Here is a 16,992-nt window from a genome sequence, read left to right as displayed (position 1 = left end):
AAACTCAAATTAAACCCAACACACTACACACAAAATAAAACAAAAAACAACATAGACCGAAAAGTCACTAGCCTGTGCCAAAGGGAATAGGGACTTCCAACCACCCCCCAGTGTGATCCAACACACTTCGATCTCTTAGGTTTCTTTGAGAAAACTTTGACTCGGTTCTACAAAAATACTTCTAAAAATCTGCAGCTGAATAGTTCTGAAAATTATTGAATAATAAGCAAATTGAGCTGTGTATTTATAAGTTAAAGTGACACTAATTAGAGCCCTTAGGCAGCAGAGACAAGAAAGAGACAATCAAAATCACATCCCTCTTTTCCTTTATATTTAAAATGTCCTCTTGGGCCTGCATATGAATGCAGTTGGTTAATTTACCCATAAGAATTTCCCCTGTACAAGGAGGGGGGGACCTACAATTACAGGGTTATCTACTGCGGGATGCACACAGCATTTTCTTGCTTTAGCCTTTTTATGATGCAAGAGATTCAGTCTCAAGAAAAAGCAACAAAAACTCTCCATAAACCACATCAGGAATAACTAAAGAACTGATGAAAGTGAGTCTTGAGTGTTCTTGAATCCATCCTGCATTCCTTTGCCCCATCTTCCCATAGGACTGGGCAGTTCAGTGTATATGCTCAAACCATTTCAGAGGAGCTGAAAGCAAATTAAGACCTTTTTTTGGCACAGATTCCCCCTCCCCAGTGATTTCTCAGAGAGTGCTTTTCACTGGTTTCTACTGAGAAAATACTACTAAAGCTGAGAAATTGGACTTCAGAGCCTTTAAAATTTACTACTAACTCAAGAGTCATAACTTCTCTCACCTTTCCCCATACTCTTCTCCAAACTCTTTCCCTCCCTGTACCACAGTGAAGCAAAGAAAATAACATCCAAGCACAACACTTAAAATACATTTTTTAAAATAATTTTTCTTCTAGCTACTCAAGACATCTGAGCTCTTGGGACTTATTTGTTAAGATTATTATAAGGTTTTTACAATAGCTTACAAGCTGATTACAAGTTTGACATGGGAACATTCAATTCCATGCTAGTAGCCTGGAGAGATGTGCCTAAATTTTCAGACATGCTCTGTTGATAAACAATGTTTTTTTCTTTTTTTATGTCTTCAAGCAAATCAGTAAAACTGGGATTTGGCTGAGAAGAAACTCTTCAGGGTGGGAAATAGTCATGATTCAGAATCCTCCCTGACTTGCCCTTCTTTTTCACCATTATTCATGGATGAAAAAGAATCCAAACAAATTTTTCCTATTGCATTTTGGAATTAAACAGAGAGGCCATGTGCCAGCTGCTTCTCACAGCAGGGCCTCCTGCCCCAAGGATCCATACAGCTGGGGCACTCCTTAACATGGTCCAATACACAAGTCTCATGCCCCACATTTCTGGCAATTTGGGATGCCTGCCATCAACACACAGCCCCAAAAGATTTGCCTGCATGGCCAGCCCCCGTTGGCCAAGGCAGGCTCCTGGCCAGCCACAGGACAAACCTGAACCTTATTTAAAAATCCTTTGCCAAAAGATTGACGTAAACACTCCCCACCATCAATCCAAAACAGGCCCAAGCTCCTGCCAAAGCTTGCCCAGTTCATCCAGGTCTAAAAACAAACCTGCTGTGGGAATCAAAGGTGGCCAGAAAAGATACTGCCCACTTCATTCCTGATGCACCATTTCTTACAGAAACCATAACTCCACAGCTCTGAAGCTCAGAAAGACCCTTTGATCTACACTGGAGATAAATTCACTTTCCAAACTTGCCTTCAGATTGTCAGTAAAAACAGACCACAGACCTTAAGGACCTGCACTGCAACGTAACAATGGTTTTAATGAGGTTTTAAACTGGACAGGTAAACTACTGCAGCGTTGCAATTTTTACTCAAAACATGAAAATCTTTAACTTCACATTCCCAGAGTATCACTATTTTTGTTTATTTTTAAAGGAATGGTCCTCCTTTGGAACTGTGCTTCTCTTTCTGAATTTTATCTGATAATCTCACAAGACCAAAGAACTCTCCTTTTCCTTCTGCATCTAATGTACAGAGAAGAGCAAGTGCCTTAAGAGGCAGCAGAAGAGGTTGTCCTGGCTCCACATCACATCTAGGTTCAAATACTGGGGGAAAAAACTCAACAGTCCTTGAGTGGAAAAGTGCTGCAGGAGGAATTGCAGGGAGCATTTTAACTCGTTATTACACCCAGTGTTGAAATATTTGCCATGATTACAGTTACACATCTCGTGACTCTTACAATGTGGATTTTGTTGGAACACTTCTTTCCCCAAAAGCCTTTCCTGTTCCCATGATTAGGTACACAAATAACATTCACAGTGTAAAGTCTGTTTTCAGTTGCTTGTAGCTCTCAAAAAATTCCCCTTAGGGGCTGACATGTTCCATGCTTGATCCCAGACCAGAGGCAAGTTTTTTCCCCACCTCCAAGTAACCAGGTTAGAAACATACATTTGGTTATCCTTCAGCAGTGGGAAAGTGAGGAAAACCATGGTTCAGTGGTGTAAGATTCTTCCTTTCACTAGAGTAATAGACAGCCTCAGGGAACAGAAGGAAAGTGGAAGCACAGGATGGCAGAGTAGAGAAAACAAAACATGAGATGCAAGTACTACACAGAGGGACTGAGGGAATAGCAAGGCTGATCCAGTTGTAACCAACTAAATAACTGCCTAGGCAATATAAAACTACTGTACAGAATTGGACCTTACAGCTCCAAAGGAAATAAATAAATAAATTTCTGGGCTTAGCTGGATTCAGGCTGCAAGAGCCAGCTCTTTTAGATAATGCTTTATTGGGAAGCAGTCAAAGAGATCTTTGTGTATATATCCATATAAAATTTGGTATCTCTGATCTCTATCATAATGTTACCAAAAAAGAAGTGTGACTAAGAAAGCTTGAATGCTACTTCAGTATGGCTATCCAGCCCTCTCAGCCTCAAGTCTCTTAGGGTTATTTTCTTTTCACAGGTCGTCTTTTATTTCATGCCCATAATACGTGGCTATTTTAAGGGGCTATAGAGAGGTGCTGAATGCTGATAAGGCAAATCCTGTATCCCTTAATCCACTGCTAAATCATTCTGCCAGCCTTCAAGTGTACCAGACAGATGGAGTGCACTAGGAAACTGCCCACAGGCTGGTTACTTCAACCCCAGCTCATCTTTAATCCAGAAAGGTTTTGTTCTGGTATTTTAATCATTGATTGACTGGGAACTCTCTTCCATGCTGGGTTAGGTAAAATATCCATGTCAGAGGTACTGGGGAATTTGTGAGGCTGTAGATCATACGAGTGGTGTGAGACAGGATGCGTCTCGAGGGAACCAAGGAAGCCATGAGGAATGCAAAAAGTCACAGGGTTAAAGCCACATTAAGACAGCTGTTATGTTAATGAGAGTTCTGCTTTTCTTCTAGCTGTGGGTCATTGATTTAGAAAAACATGAACAAGGTCTTTTTCATTTTATCGTATTTTTCCACTGAAGCTAACATAGACCAAAACATCATCTCCGAGATCCCATTCGTCTTGCTAACAACTCTTGTGAAGCAAGTTATCTTTGTTATGTTTGTGTGCAAATGATTCCTGGGGCTTGATCGGGTCTTACCTGGCCCAAGTCTATCTATGGAGTTGTTTTGCAAGCATTTCACTTAGTAAACATGTTAAGAAAAGAGTCATGCACAACTGAGTTTGCCTTCCAGACAAATTCATCCACACATCTGATTTTCTCCCACAGTCATAATAAACACTTACAAGAAATGTGGCATGAAGTCTTCTGCAAAAACATCTAGCAGGTAAAAAGTCTGAGCCTTTCAAGATAGACACTCAATAATACAGACATGCTGCAATAGGTGTGATTGTCTTCCAAAGTCAGAGAGGTGTTTTGTATTGCTTATTTCAGTTTGCACAGTCTCGATGCCTCAGGCTGAGTTTCAAAGGTCAAACCATAATAAGAGTTTTACCAAAGAAACCAAATTCACCTGTATCCTTGGTCAGACCACAAGTCACCACTCATTTCCTTTGTTAGATCACATGCTTCAACATTTTGCTTGTCACCCAACCACACATTAGTCAGTAACACTTGCAACTCAGACTGATTTAAAAGGGGCATACTTTTCCCAGCAATTCGTAGATGTCAAGTGGTGAAAGAGCAGCAGAAGATTCTGCCTGCAGTATTAAACTTTTCAAGCATGTGTTTCTTTGATATTAAACCGGAGAAGTCCTAATCAAAACTTGAACTCTGAGGTGCAGTTTATTCCAGGTCAATTTAGCTGCTATTTTCCTAGATTTAGACAGCTAAAAATCCAGGCTCACGCTTTTTAAAAAAAATTTAAATCAACTTCATGTTACTGCTCTGGTACATTATCTTGTTTTAGACAGCCCAGATCTACATGAGGCTGTGAAGACTTAGAAGTTATTTGAGTACTTATTTTCTTTTGAATTAAACTGAGAGTGGGTATAAAAGAGATATTACAGAATTTATGTCAAGTCAACTTCAAAATCTAACCTAAAAGTGAACTGTAGATACCGCACCAGCCACCTTGCTCACTTGCATGGCTCTGTAGTCACATTTTCCTTAAAAAAATGTTTTTCTCTCCTTTTTTTAATGCCTGGAAGACCCAGACAACACGAGATGAAATCAGTTAGGTAACTATAAACTGGTCCAACAGCTGAGCTGTTACATGCCGAGTGCTGTCAAGTGCATAAAGGAAACAAATGGGGATACCAGACTTTCTTCTTCTTCTTCAAAGATTCTGTACTATACTCATGGTAAGTATGGAACAATTAATGGGAAGACACAAAAGTTTTTCAAAGCAGTTCTCTTAAGCAATTGTAAAACCAATGTCCATGTACACACATAAAAACTCTACAGATGTAAACAATGTTGTTTTACATTTTCCTTCTACTGAAGAGCAGGATCATGTAGGAATATAAAAGGACTCACATGCTAACAGAATAGGAAACTCCTTTCATTAGGCAGCTTGTATTACACATACCTGGACACGAGCCTCTGTGAGCTTAGCTCTTTGTGCAAGTTCTTCCCTGGTGTAAATGTCAGGGTAGTGTGTCCTCTCAAAAGCTCTTTCCAGCTCTTCCAGTTGTTCTGCTGTGAAGGTTGTCCTGCTGCGACGCTGCTTTCTTTTTAAAGGCAAATCTGGTTCAGAATCAATGTCAGAGCCTTCATCAGACTGTGGTGCTGATGCTCAAAAAAGGAAAAAGAGAAAGGCAAAATTAGGTTTAGTTAAGGAGAAAGAACAGCAAAATACTGACTCAATCAATGACATCCTTTCATATGGAGGCTGTCTTGGACCAAAGGACCCTCACGAACCCTGAGTGAGAACTTAAGAAAAGTCAGCAAGAAACAAACCATATTCAGCACGACCATGACCCAGGAAGGGACTACCAACTCTTGCAATCAGCAGTTTATGGAGAAATCAATATGGAAACTCTTTCTGGACTTCACAGACATGCAGATAGTGATGTCACAGACAGGGCCAGAGAGATCCCAGCAGCACTGCTTGTTTCCCCTGGCCATCAAATGAACTCCAGCCGCAGCTGAACCCAGAGATATAACTGTGAAGGCAGCAGAACCTCTTCCAGTACCCAACCACACTCATTTTCTCCAGTAAACAGTAATGAACCAAGAAACTAGACTTTCAAAGCCAGTCTTCCCTTGCACCAGCTGCTGTCCAGGCAACCAGCATTCCTTCTTGCCTGAGTGTTCAAGGGAAACCACCTAAAGAGGGCAGACACTCCCCAGCGATGCTGAAACTGCTTGTTCAATGGAAATACAAGCATTGCTGCTACTACTTCAACAATGCCAAAGAAATTATTGATATAGACATTGATTTAATATAATCCTTTTAATGTATTTTATTTGGAAGCAAACTGTTTCTCAAGCTCCAGCAAAAACACCCCGCCAAGTTCATTTCTAGCTGTGTTACATTTCCAATTTCACTCAAGCTGTTTGAGCTAATAAATACAGCTAATCTATTTACTTAGAGCATGAGAAACACAAAGTGCTTTTTCAGATAATCCAGCTGAAAAGTTTATTAATTTCTGCACACCACAAAATAAAGAACAATTACTGCTAGACCAGCGGCTCTTTTGTGAAAGGTGTCTTCATTTTCCAGACAGCATCAATATCTTGGACCCAGCAAACACCGACATAAGGAGAAACTCCTGTGGATCTCAGCATCAATATACTGAACAAACATCAATTCCCAGAGTCTCTTACTTGCAGTGAAGTTTTGTCCCAAGACTAGACTAAGAGGTTCTTATTCTTGAAAATATTGTTCTCTAGAACAAAGGAGTATCAGCACAAACATCCTATCCTAAACACTTCAAGTTCAGTCCTTATTAAACAGGCAATATAGAGTATCCCAAAATTAACATTATGCATTGTCTGAATTAGTGACAAATCCCAAATCTTCTCAGCTAAGGTCCCAAGTGACACCTGCCTTCCTCAGCAACTGCCAAGTTACAACCCTGCAGGATGGCTTCACACTGTCATTCAAAAGCAAAAAGAAATATTGGCTATTTTAAATATAGTTCCTCAATGTCACTCTCATACAAATCACCCACCTTAAGCAGAACAGCTCTTACTGCCCAGCTAGGCTGGAGGAGAGCACACCAGCCACATTGCCAGGGTCACACTGGCTACCACTGCACTCTGCCCTTACCTGGTGTGGTGAGATCTGAATATATTTCTGTATAGAGCTCAGAAATGTCCCTTTTGAAGACAACTTGTCTGACAAAAGCTGCCTTTAATTGTGTACAATGAGTTAAAAGAAAAGGAAGTTGTCAGGAAGATATCAGGAACACTTTCAATGCTCTTACATGTATGAGTACAACCTCTTCACACATATATATTTGCCTAAAAAAAGCCAGCTTAAACAGTGCAATTTAAAGGGGATATTTACTGTGAAATTCCTGAAGTGAACTCCCTCACCAATTGAGTGGGAAGTATGAGGACAAATATCATTATCTTTTTAAAAATGTTTTATAAAGACTTAGCAAAATCTTGACATGTTTCCCTATGCTCTCATTCCTTTCTGCAAAAGAATGTAGAACTAAAACCCTGACTTAATTTCATTTTCACTTTATATTTCATTAAGCAGTATATAAAAGGTACAAAGGTAAACCAATTTAAAAAACCAACTCTATAATATCTAAGAGTCTGGAACAATATGTGTAATCAAGGGCAAGAATTTAAAGGGAAAGTAATAAAATTAGAGAGAAAATGTATATCACATGAAACTAGTTTTATATCTACCTGCTTTCATTGGCATTACCTTTTGCCAGGCCAGGCTGCTATGTGCAGCTTTATTGAAAACATTGGCTTCTTTTGTCTTATTTGCCCTGTGATATGAAAGTCAGACAAATATAATCTCAAAGGATAGCTACATGTCTGTACTACAAACTGTACTGTTTTCATTTCTTACAAAGTATTCTTAAATATCACTATCACCAAAGACGCCTTTATTCTTATTTTTTCCTATTAAAATACCATTATTAGACTTTGGTATAGGTGAGAAGGGTCAGAGTACTGGCTAAGCACAAAAATTGGATACACCTCAGCCTTCAGACAAACAGCATATATTTTATATATGTTCAATAGTCACAGTGTATTGCCCTCACTCTAAGCAGTATCTCACTAACAGTTCTACTGACTTCCATGATATGCAAAGATATTATTCAGCACTGGCAAAGGTGGAGAGATTTTAGCTGGGTTATTTCTACATCCATCACCTCCACAGACACAAAACATGCATACCACTAACCTTTACATGTGTCTGACTGATCCTGATTTTCCAACCCCTCAAGTCATAAATAGAAGGAGACTCACTGCCCTGGGAGATTGCCTGGCTGGGCTCCTTGGTATCACTGGAACCCCTCTTACTGTACAGCTCAAAATGGGAGAGGCAGCCAATAGCACTACCAGTTGCTAAGTCACAAAGGTAATTAAAAAAGGAATTACAGCATTAAAGAGAAATTATTTGTCCCTTAACTGCTCGTGACCTATCTGGTGGCCTAAGGAAATGCTGCATGCCGATTATCACCACAAATGCACAACCCCACTGCCCAATGTCACAGGCACTCGGTCACCTGGAGTTCTGCAACCATCCCTTTTCCAAACGCTGTAAATAGACACATGGGGCAAAAACCGAACAACAAAATGACACACAAGAGGTCATTCTGTGGGCTGTTCTTCCTCCCAGCAAGACATTTCATTTGAATAATTAAATAACAATAACATGACAACCATTTAAAGCCCATGCATTAGGGCTGCAACACAGTGCACCTGACAGAGGCAGGCAGAGGGGTTATCATGGAGAGGTTATCATTTTGTGACCCAGGGAAGCAGAAGCTCTCTCACAGCTCTTCACACCCCGTAACATTTTTTAATAACATATTACACAGTCTCTTCCTCCTAGTGTAACAGCCAGAATGAATTCTGTTTAGCTGGAGATCTCACTAAAATAAGGCAAATGAAAAAAATTAAAAATAGCAAAGGCCAGGGAAGGGTTTGGTAGCAGTTTCTTAACTAGCTACCCACCACACATCCATCTTCTCAGTTCTTTACTTAAGATTAATTTCACAGAGTCTCCCCCTTGTGCCACTGCAGCTCTGGAGCTCCCTGGGGTGTCCCCTCTGCCAGCCTGGGGCTCACTGGGGTGTTCTCTCTGCCAGCCCTGGGGCTCACTGGGGTGTCCCCTCGGCCAGCCTGGGGCTCACTGGGGTGTTCTCTCTGCCAGCCCTGGGGCTCACTGGGGTGTCCCCTCTGCCAGCCTGGGGCTCACCGTGGCGGCGGTGGCTGCCGGCGCCCGTCTGATCCCCGCAGCCATCCAGGCCGAGGCGAGGCGAGTGACCTCCTCGTGTTTGCTCGGGTGCAGGCAAGGGGAGTGCAGCGGGGCCGCCACCCCCACACAAACCCACAGCAAATGACAAATGACACTTTCTCTTTGTGATCTTCGGGATTTTTGTTGACTTATTTGGAGGCTTTTGTTGAGTCCTAAGAAATGGCCTGTGGCTGAGGCCTATTGGGCCGATTTCCACGCTCCATCTGTGGTATCCATCAGCGGGGCCTTTGCCCGCATTCAGGGCTCTGACACCTGCCTGGCAGGATGCGGGAGGCACAAAGGCGGCTGCCGTGGAGGCGGGGGCGGTGGGCCGGGGGGCTGGGGAGGGCAGCCGGGTGAAGGGGATGCACAGCAGGGGTTAATCCAGCTCCCCCTCCCCAAACCTCCGCACCTGGAGGCGTCCCTCCAACACTGCCTCCTCCACCAGAGGTGAGGGGCTCAAACAGCCCTCCATCACACTGAGGGGGAATTAAGGAGGAAAGGGAGGGAGAGAGGCAGAACTACCCCAGGATGGGGGTGTCACAGGCACCCGAGGAGCTCCCCAAGCACACCTCTGGTGCTGGCTCCCCATGATGGCCAGGAGCAGTAGGTGGCCAGCAGGGCATTCCTGCCTGGATCCTTGTTTGTGTTGGGGTAGGCTTTCAGCAGCTGGCTTTTAACAGTCAACAAGATAGAAACGCACCAAGCTCCTTTTCTTCCTCAAAATAAAGTCCACAGGAAAATAAAATAGCATCCTTATTTCGTGTTAGCAGCACCTCTCTCTCCTTCCCTCTCAGCACTCCTGTTTAGGGGCAGGCTCTTATATCCATACAAAATATAATGAAGACTCTAGAGCACCTCTCTCCCTCCCAGCACATCAGCCCTTCGTTTTTCTGTGTTTGCCTGGGGAAACATGACGCCAGGCTCCCCCCTCTCCTCCTCCTCCTCCCAAAACCTCACTGTCACAGCAAGGAGCCATTAAAAAGAAAATACGCCCTGCCAGGTCTGTGCTAATCAAACCAGGACAAATAAACTCTGACACTCAACAACTCCCCGAGTGCCTGCAGCCCGGGAGGAGACTACAGATTAGTTATGAATATGGCAGGCAGCAGGGGACGAGCTCAGGGGTCCCGAGTCACCCCACAGCCACCTGTGAGCTCTTCAGACACAACTGAAGCTGTGTTTATCTAAGATAAAGCGTGCTTCAAGGAAGAGAAGAGAATCCCTAAAGTTTAGGTTCTCTCCCCAAAGCACTTTTGGGCAAGTTTACTGATACTCAGAGCTGCAATTTTACCCAGTTCAACGCTATTTTCTGGGCTTCAACATCTGTGGGGTAAGAGGACAGAAGGGAGATTTGGACACCCTAAGTTTCACCCTATTAAGTCACAGCCCAAAACTTATTATCAAATGGACTCCTTTTCTTTGAGAGGAAAAACGAAATCAGATTTCAAGAAACAAAGAATGAAACAAGAAGCCACAAAAGATTTCTCAGATGGGCTTATCATAAAACATGCTAATGCTGCTACATGCTTCTTTTTTCCTATTAAAAGTGAAAATTTAGGAATCAGAAAATATATAAAGAAATTCTCAATCTTGCTAGAAAGCAGCAAAGTACCTGATACAATGTGAAATACCCACAAGTAGTAGAATTGCTTTTAACCAGTTCTACTGGCATTTTGACTATGATATATCAAAGAAGGAGAAATGAAACCAAAAAGAAAGCCTCTGTTCTAGACAGGAATATCGCTCATCTAACAGGGATTAAGTCACACTTCAATTACTCCTTTGAAAACCGCTGCTATTTGTAAAGGGCATACTTACAAAAAAAAAAAATTGTAAATTACTTTAACTCCACAGGCACTTTAAAAAAAATCTGCAGTGAGAGAATGAGAGAAATGTTGAGAAAATACGTTGCTACTTAAGTAAACTCGTTAATAAGAGCAATTAATTCGTTGCTGGAATTGGAAAAGAGCAAGCCCATATCCTGTGAGCTCTAAGCTGAAAAGTCAGCACAGAAAGGAAACAACCACCACAGCAGTGATAAAAGTGATCTTCTTGAGAAAAATGGATGGTATTTTTATTTTGTTTGGGCTGATTCACATAGAGAAATGTGCTTTGTACGGCAAAGTGAAAAGGAAAACAGTAGCTGCAGTAAAAGGAAAAGGCCAACAGTGACTTTTATTTACAATTACCAAGAGACAGGCTATTATTGACCATATGTGCCACAATCGCCCTCCTTATCATGGGTTGGCCATCATGTCCACTGGGAGCTGTTAATGAACTGGGTAATTGAGCTGCTGACATGTGTTACCAAAACAAAACAATAGGAAGAAGAGACAAATGAACATTTTATTTGCCAATCAGAGTAGGTTCCGCTTTTCAGAGAACTGTGCCTAAGTAAGTGGCTGAATACATAAAACAGTGCATTGAAGGCAAGCAGATGCATGCACAATAATGGTTAACTGACAGCCTATGGCCCATCTGTGCTTAACATTTTGTTAAAGAAATTACTTGACTTGCTAAAGAGACAAATCATACAGCTGCCCCAAGTGCTGCATTATAAGAGATAAATCATTAGCTAAACTGTTTCATGCTTAAAATGACAATGCATATTAACAGTTATGCAGGGACATTTTGTCAGCACAGCTTGATGCAGTTATAAGTGACAAAAAATGTGACAGCTCATAGCTATTCAATGATTTCAACTTAGAAGAGAATGACAACACTGTGAAAACAATTTCACTGCATAAACAATAGACAATTCACAGGCTCTTCTTTTTTAAAAATATATATATATTTTTTGCAATGATGAAATAATATGGAAAAGAAGAAATGCACAGTGTCTAACTGTTCTGCACCATTAATCTGCTAGCATGTACTTCATTCAAAATCACAGAGCATCAAAAAGGAACACATTCCATTTTAAATATCAAAGACTGCATCGCCAGCACTAAGAATAAATGGCTAATTCTCAACTGTGCATGAAAGGATAAAGAATTTCTAGAGTGAAAGGAAGGGAAAAGGAAACTGCAAATACAACTACAAAAATCTCTTCTTATTCCCCCACCTCCTTTGCCAAAAAGAGATTTGCTTTGTTGATACAAGTAACGCTAAAGTACTTACCAGCTTTGCATGTGGGTCTGATCCCAACTTTCACTGCCGTAAATTTGCTCTGGGGGATTACTATTATTTTTACTATTATTGTCATTATTATCATTATTCTCATTAACATTATTGACATTATTATTATTCATTCTTATTACTTACATTGAAAACTAAATATAAAATAACTGCAGTTAGCACTTAGATCCTCTGGTCCAGGGAGTACACACACATGTATGTGTATTATCAAAAAAAAAAAAAAATACTGTGATTTGGTAAAAGTCATGTAGCCTGTGGGAGGTTTCCCTGTGGTTTCAGAAGTTGGTATTTATATATGGGTTAGCTCAGGTTTAATGACTAAATAAAATTTAAGTTGCTACAGTTTTCCCCGCAAAGCCAAGGCTTCCTCGCTGACTGTGCAGAGTTTCCATTCACTAGCCTCAAAAGACTACTCTGCTGTTTCTACTGGTACACGAGCAAAGCTGGATCCGGGCTAGCCTTGCCCCTTGCTCAGTCTGTCTGTCCGTGCCTCCTTTCCCAGCGGACCCAGGCAGAGCCCAGCGAGCCGGAGCTGCGGTGACCCGGGCGCGCCCCGAGCGCACCGCGGACCGTGCCGGGCCGGCCCGCCGAGCGGCTCTGCAAAAGCACAGCTCCTTGTTTCTCTCCGGGAGCTCACGAGTGCCCACATCTGGGGGTTTTTCCAGCCCTTCCCACAGGGAGCATCCCTGGTAAGGCTGAGAACACGAGTGGTGTATTTAAGTATTGTTGTCTGTTCGCAACAGACATTTGGACATTTCAAGGAAAAACTGCCAGAGGATTAAAGAACTTTGTCTCCTAAATTAAAAAAAAAAAAAAAAAAAAAAAGGAAACTAAATACACAAATCCAAATTAGGTTTTCTCCCAAGTAACTTTAGGAATTTAGGTGATATTTTAATATAGGGAGACTTAGGAGGAAAGTGAGATCTCTCTTGCAGAAATCCCAGAACGTACTAAGAAAGGATTGGTGTCATGTCTTCAAGCCAGTATCAGCTGATGGAAGTGCTGATTGATAACCAATTAAGACTGAAAACATTGAGTATCCTGGGAGATGGAATTCGTCAGCTGAGAAATTAAATAAAGCAAATGAAGGAGTCTCTGGATAAATAATGAGACTGTATTAGTGAGTTAAAGTCCTGTAAATAATTGAGTTGTCAGTAATCTCTCAATTGTCTAAGGCAATGTGGATTTTTCAGAAGAAAAAAAACCCTATAAATTATATTTGCCTCAATCCTTTGCAACAACACCATGCAAACAGAACTCCTAAAGTTATATGATCATACTGAGCACACCAAGACAGAAAAGGCTTACAAGCATTTTTCAATATCAGCTCTGATTTCTTCACTGATTCCACTTGTAGTAGTGCTAAAACATTTTTGAAGAAAACAGAAACTGTACAGATGGCTAAAGTAAAAAAAAAAAAAAAAGAATGTTTTAATAACTTCCTATTTGTCTCAACTAGTTCTAGCGTCTGAATTAATAACATTCTTGATTCCAAAAAAAACACTAGCAGAGAAAGCTGTTGTAGATGGCTTCATCTCCATGTCATGATTACAGTCCTCAAAGTCTCAGTGGGAAATCGAGTTTATCATCTTTTCTTAAATCCACAGCTGCAGCCAGACCACCCCTCAAGCCACTTTTACCCACTACAGAGGTACACTGAGTTATATGACCGTCTCTATTTATCACTTTCAGGACTAGGAATGGCCAAAATATTTCCAGATTTTTTTTCCTTAAATAGAATATTGGATTTTGTCCTTGAATACAACTCTATTTCTTCTAGAAATTACTTAACTTTGCAGGAGATTTTTGTGAAAGAAAACTAAAACTATGACTTTTTTTCCTCTGCTTTTCAGATTTCAGTCAATAAAATAGCTTATCTTTTTCATCAAATATTTTTCCTATTATTGTTTTTTTGAAGATACTACCTACTCCTGCTAAATACTTCTTTTCCAGCCAAAGCTGTTAGTAACTCTAGGTCACTTCCATCACAACTACATAAGAATTGGGGTGCTGACCTCAAAATCCATCATCTTCTGTCATGAAACCTGGTCCTACTGGGTATTGAGCCCTCCAGTCCCACTGGTCAAAAACAGCCCCTGTCTTTATCGTTGTTGCAGTGTTTGGGATAAAAGGACCCTATAACGGGATAGCAGCAGGGTGCTCAGTACCTCTTTGTGTTATTTCCTGTGGGGTTTCTCATTCCAGCTCCTACCTTGGGTGCCAGCATGGGGGGGTGCAGGACTCTGTGCCCAAGACTCCCTGAAGCACACAAAGCTCTTTCATTCATTTCAGCGCCTGTGATGCTGTTACAGTAATTACCTTGAGTCCATCCAAGAACTGGTCACCTGCAGATGCTCCTTGTTCCTCACCCTATGAGGTTTGCACGCCCATGAGCTCCTGGCATCATCCTTTAATTACATTTCCTGGGGACTGTCTTCTACCAACCTCACAAAAGCTATTGGAGCTCACAGGTGTCACCTGACCAGAGCACTGCCATAATACAGACACCAAACATGAGAAAATAAAGCACACACACAGTGCTCTGAGGACATGGACCCTGGCTGGCTAATAATGAAGCAAGGTATACAGCTTGCTACCTATTCCAAAGAAACATGGGGAGCTTCACTTCCAAAGAAAACTCACAATTTTTCAGTCCAATAAAAAAAGCCAGAACAAAGCCCTGCTCGAGCTGACCTCAGAGCAGTCAGTGAAAGGGAGTGATGGGCTGTGCTCGGCTGCAGCCAGCCCCACAGCACCTTAATAGCATGGAAAATGTGCCTGCTGGGAGTCACTCTGGATCCAGTCTCTACACCACAGACATATGTAATTCCCTTACATTTGCTCTCATTTACTGCTTGCTGACAGATGCTGATAAATGTTCTTGAAACCCTGCAGGAAGGATGGTTGCTGGTGAATGCCTAATGGCAGAGATGTCAAAAATTATTTGACTAAATATACACATACTTAATGTCACCAGCTTTGAAATCTCTACATATATTAACCAATTTATAACAGTCTCTCTGAATTATTAACAGTCCCAAAAACTGAAGAAGTAACTCTGCACAAAATTTAGTGCAAGAAACACACTAGCTTCTCTTAACTATTCACCATACACATGCAGCAGAAGTGACAGGATGCCTGTTGATGAGTCCTGTAGGCTTTGCTTGGACACTAACATTACAAAATATATTTTCACTCATTTCCTTTTTTCCCACTCCCACAGTGTCCCTACAACATCAATGACTTAAAATGACGTGATTGTCTAAACAGAGAGTATTTAAATTATATATGAGGTACAAAACCACGCATACAACTCATTTGCTCCTTGCCATTCCCAAAGAAAGAGATTCTGAAGAATCTAGGTCTACATTCCCAGTATTAAATGCAAGCCGTTTATTTAATACCGACACATTGTGTCAGTGGTCTTGGATCCACCCTCGAGACTCAGATGTAGCCCTCACCCACCCTCAAGCATCAGCAACGTCCACACTCAGAAAATACAAGGTTTTTACTTTAGCTCCTTTTACCCAAACGGGGAACCCAATGAAAGTTCCTGTGGCTTTTTTTGGAGCATGAAAAGGAGCTCACTTTCTGATGATCTCCCACAGACTGAAAATCAATGGTTTCATTAAAACTGATTATTTTACCCTCCAGAAATAGGGCAAATTCTCAAATATCTCAAAGATAACAGTGAGAGTGGCCCCAAATCAGATTTGCAATATTTAAAATTAGGGGTGAAAATCGCCAAAATACAAACAGATGAATCCAGAAAGCTAAAATGCCTAGTTTCTTAGCTACGGTTTTTCATCTCTGTAAAATCAGCTATCTTAAATTGTTAGGCTGTAGGGTTAATTATAGCATCTATTTAAAGGTTCTCTCTGTTTCCCCAGAGGTCCTCAACATTTCAGCAAGAAGCAGGAGAAGATCTGGAAGAAGCTTCACGTCAGCTGTAAAAATCCTGGCTCCTGCTTCATCTTGCCTTTCAGTGCTGTGGCACCACTCAACAGAGTTCTTTTTTGCTTCCACTTGTACTCAGCTCAGAGCACCACAGCCTGCAAGCACTCTTATGTGCACTGCTGGGTACCCAGGAGCATCACAAGTGGGAGTCCTAATGGCTCCATCACAAAACATGCAGCAAGGGAGCTTTCTTAGGTGAGAATAAAAGTAGTCCTCCTTGTTTCTAATTTCTCCTGAAAACATCATATTACAGCACATTCAAAACCAAGAGGGCTTCTCAAAAGCAGGCTCTGCAGAGTGCTTGACATTTTCCTGCCACAACAGGCATTTTCCTGTTATGAAAACATAACGGGTCCTAAAATGGAAGCCTGAGTATCTCATCTTGTAAATCCAGACTGAAAGAGAAATACCTCCATGATGAATACTGGAAGAACACCAGTCACTAACACACAGCCTGCCTTCCCTGCCTATGCAAACAAGCAGCACATATTTTGCTGGGCTTTTCTAGGAAGTTTAGAAAAGACAAGCATTCAAACCCAACTGAATTTCAGCAAAAATCATGCTCTTTCTTTTTATTTGACAGCAAATTTTTAAAATGCTAATTTTTTCCTTCAATTCATACCCTATGGATTGTGAGATGTGATTCTCTGCCTGCTTTAGGTCAAAGCCTGCTGAGAGCCACATCAAAGTGGTTAATACAGATTAGGAAGTCAAAACTTGGCCTGCAAGCCAGCCGGACAGAGCCCGACGGAGGGGCCTGACAGATGCCCCAGATGCGTCCAGGGGGAGGCTGCCAGAGTGAACTCTGCACAATAGCAGAGAGACAGAAAAGAATAAAAGCTGCACGCTGCCAGCCAGCCTCCTGTGTCAGCAAAGGAAAACCGGGATCAAGGGAGAAACCAGCTCTTGGCAGCTTTTCTAAGTGGCTTCCTTTTTATTGTTAGACAAGCAGGACAGGGAGATCCAGGGTCCCAGGTTTAATCCTGCCCAAGGGGATCACAAAGCACAGAAACAAATGCAAGAGGGTTTACCCTGTGAGGGTA

At 41.6% G+C, this 16,992-nt stretch overlaps 1 protein-coding gene across 4 annotated transcripts in view; it reads right to left on the bottom strand.

The window, feature by feature from the left end:
- Positions 1-16,992, bottom strand: part of PAX3 (paired box 3) — a 75,530-nt gene that overhangs the window by 19,556 nt on the left and 38,982 nt on the right. For 2 of the 4 annotated variants that reach the window (XM_041475770.1, XM_041475771.1), the window contains exon 5: positions 5,006-5,211. In XM_041475770.1, the coding sequence (XP_041331704.1) occupies positions 5,006-5,211 (206 nt within the window). The remainder of the gene's footprint in view (positions 1-5,005; positions 5,212-16,992) is intronic. The other 2 variants (XM_041475772.1, XM_041475773.1) reach the window with 1 other exon arrangement.

This window comes from Pyrgilauda ruficollis, unplaced genomic scaffold, assembly GCF_017590135.1.
Source record: "Pyrgilauda ruficollis isolate IOZ18807 unplaced genomic scaffold, ASM1759013v1 scaffold36, whole genome shotgun sequence".
NCBI lineage: Eukaryota > Metazoa > Chordata > Aves > Passeriformes > Passeridae > Pyrgilauda > Pyrgilauda ruficollis.
This window is presented reverse-complemented; position numbering and strand designations above follow the sequence as displayed.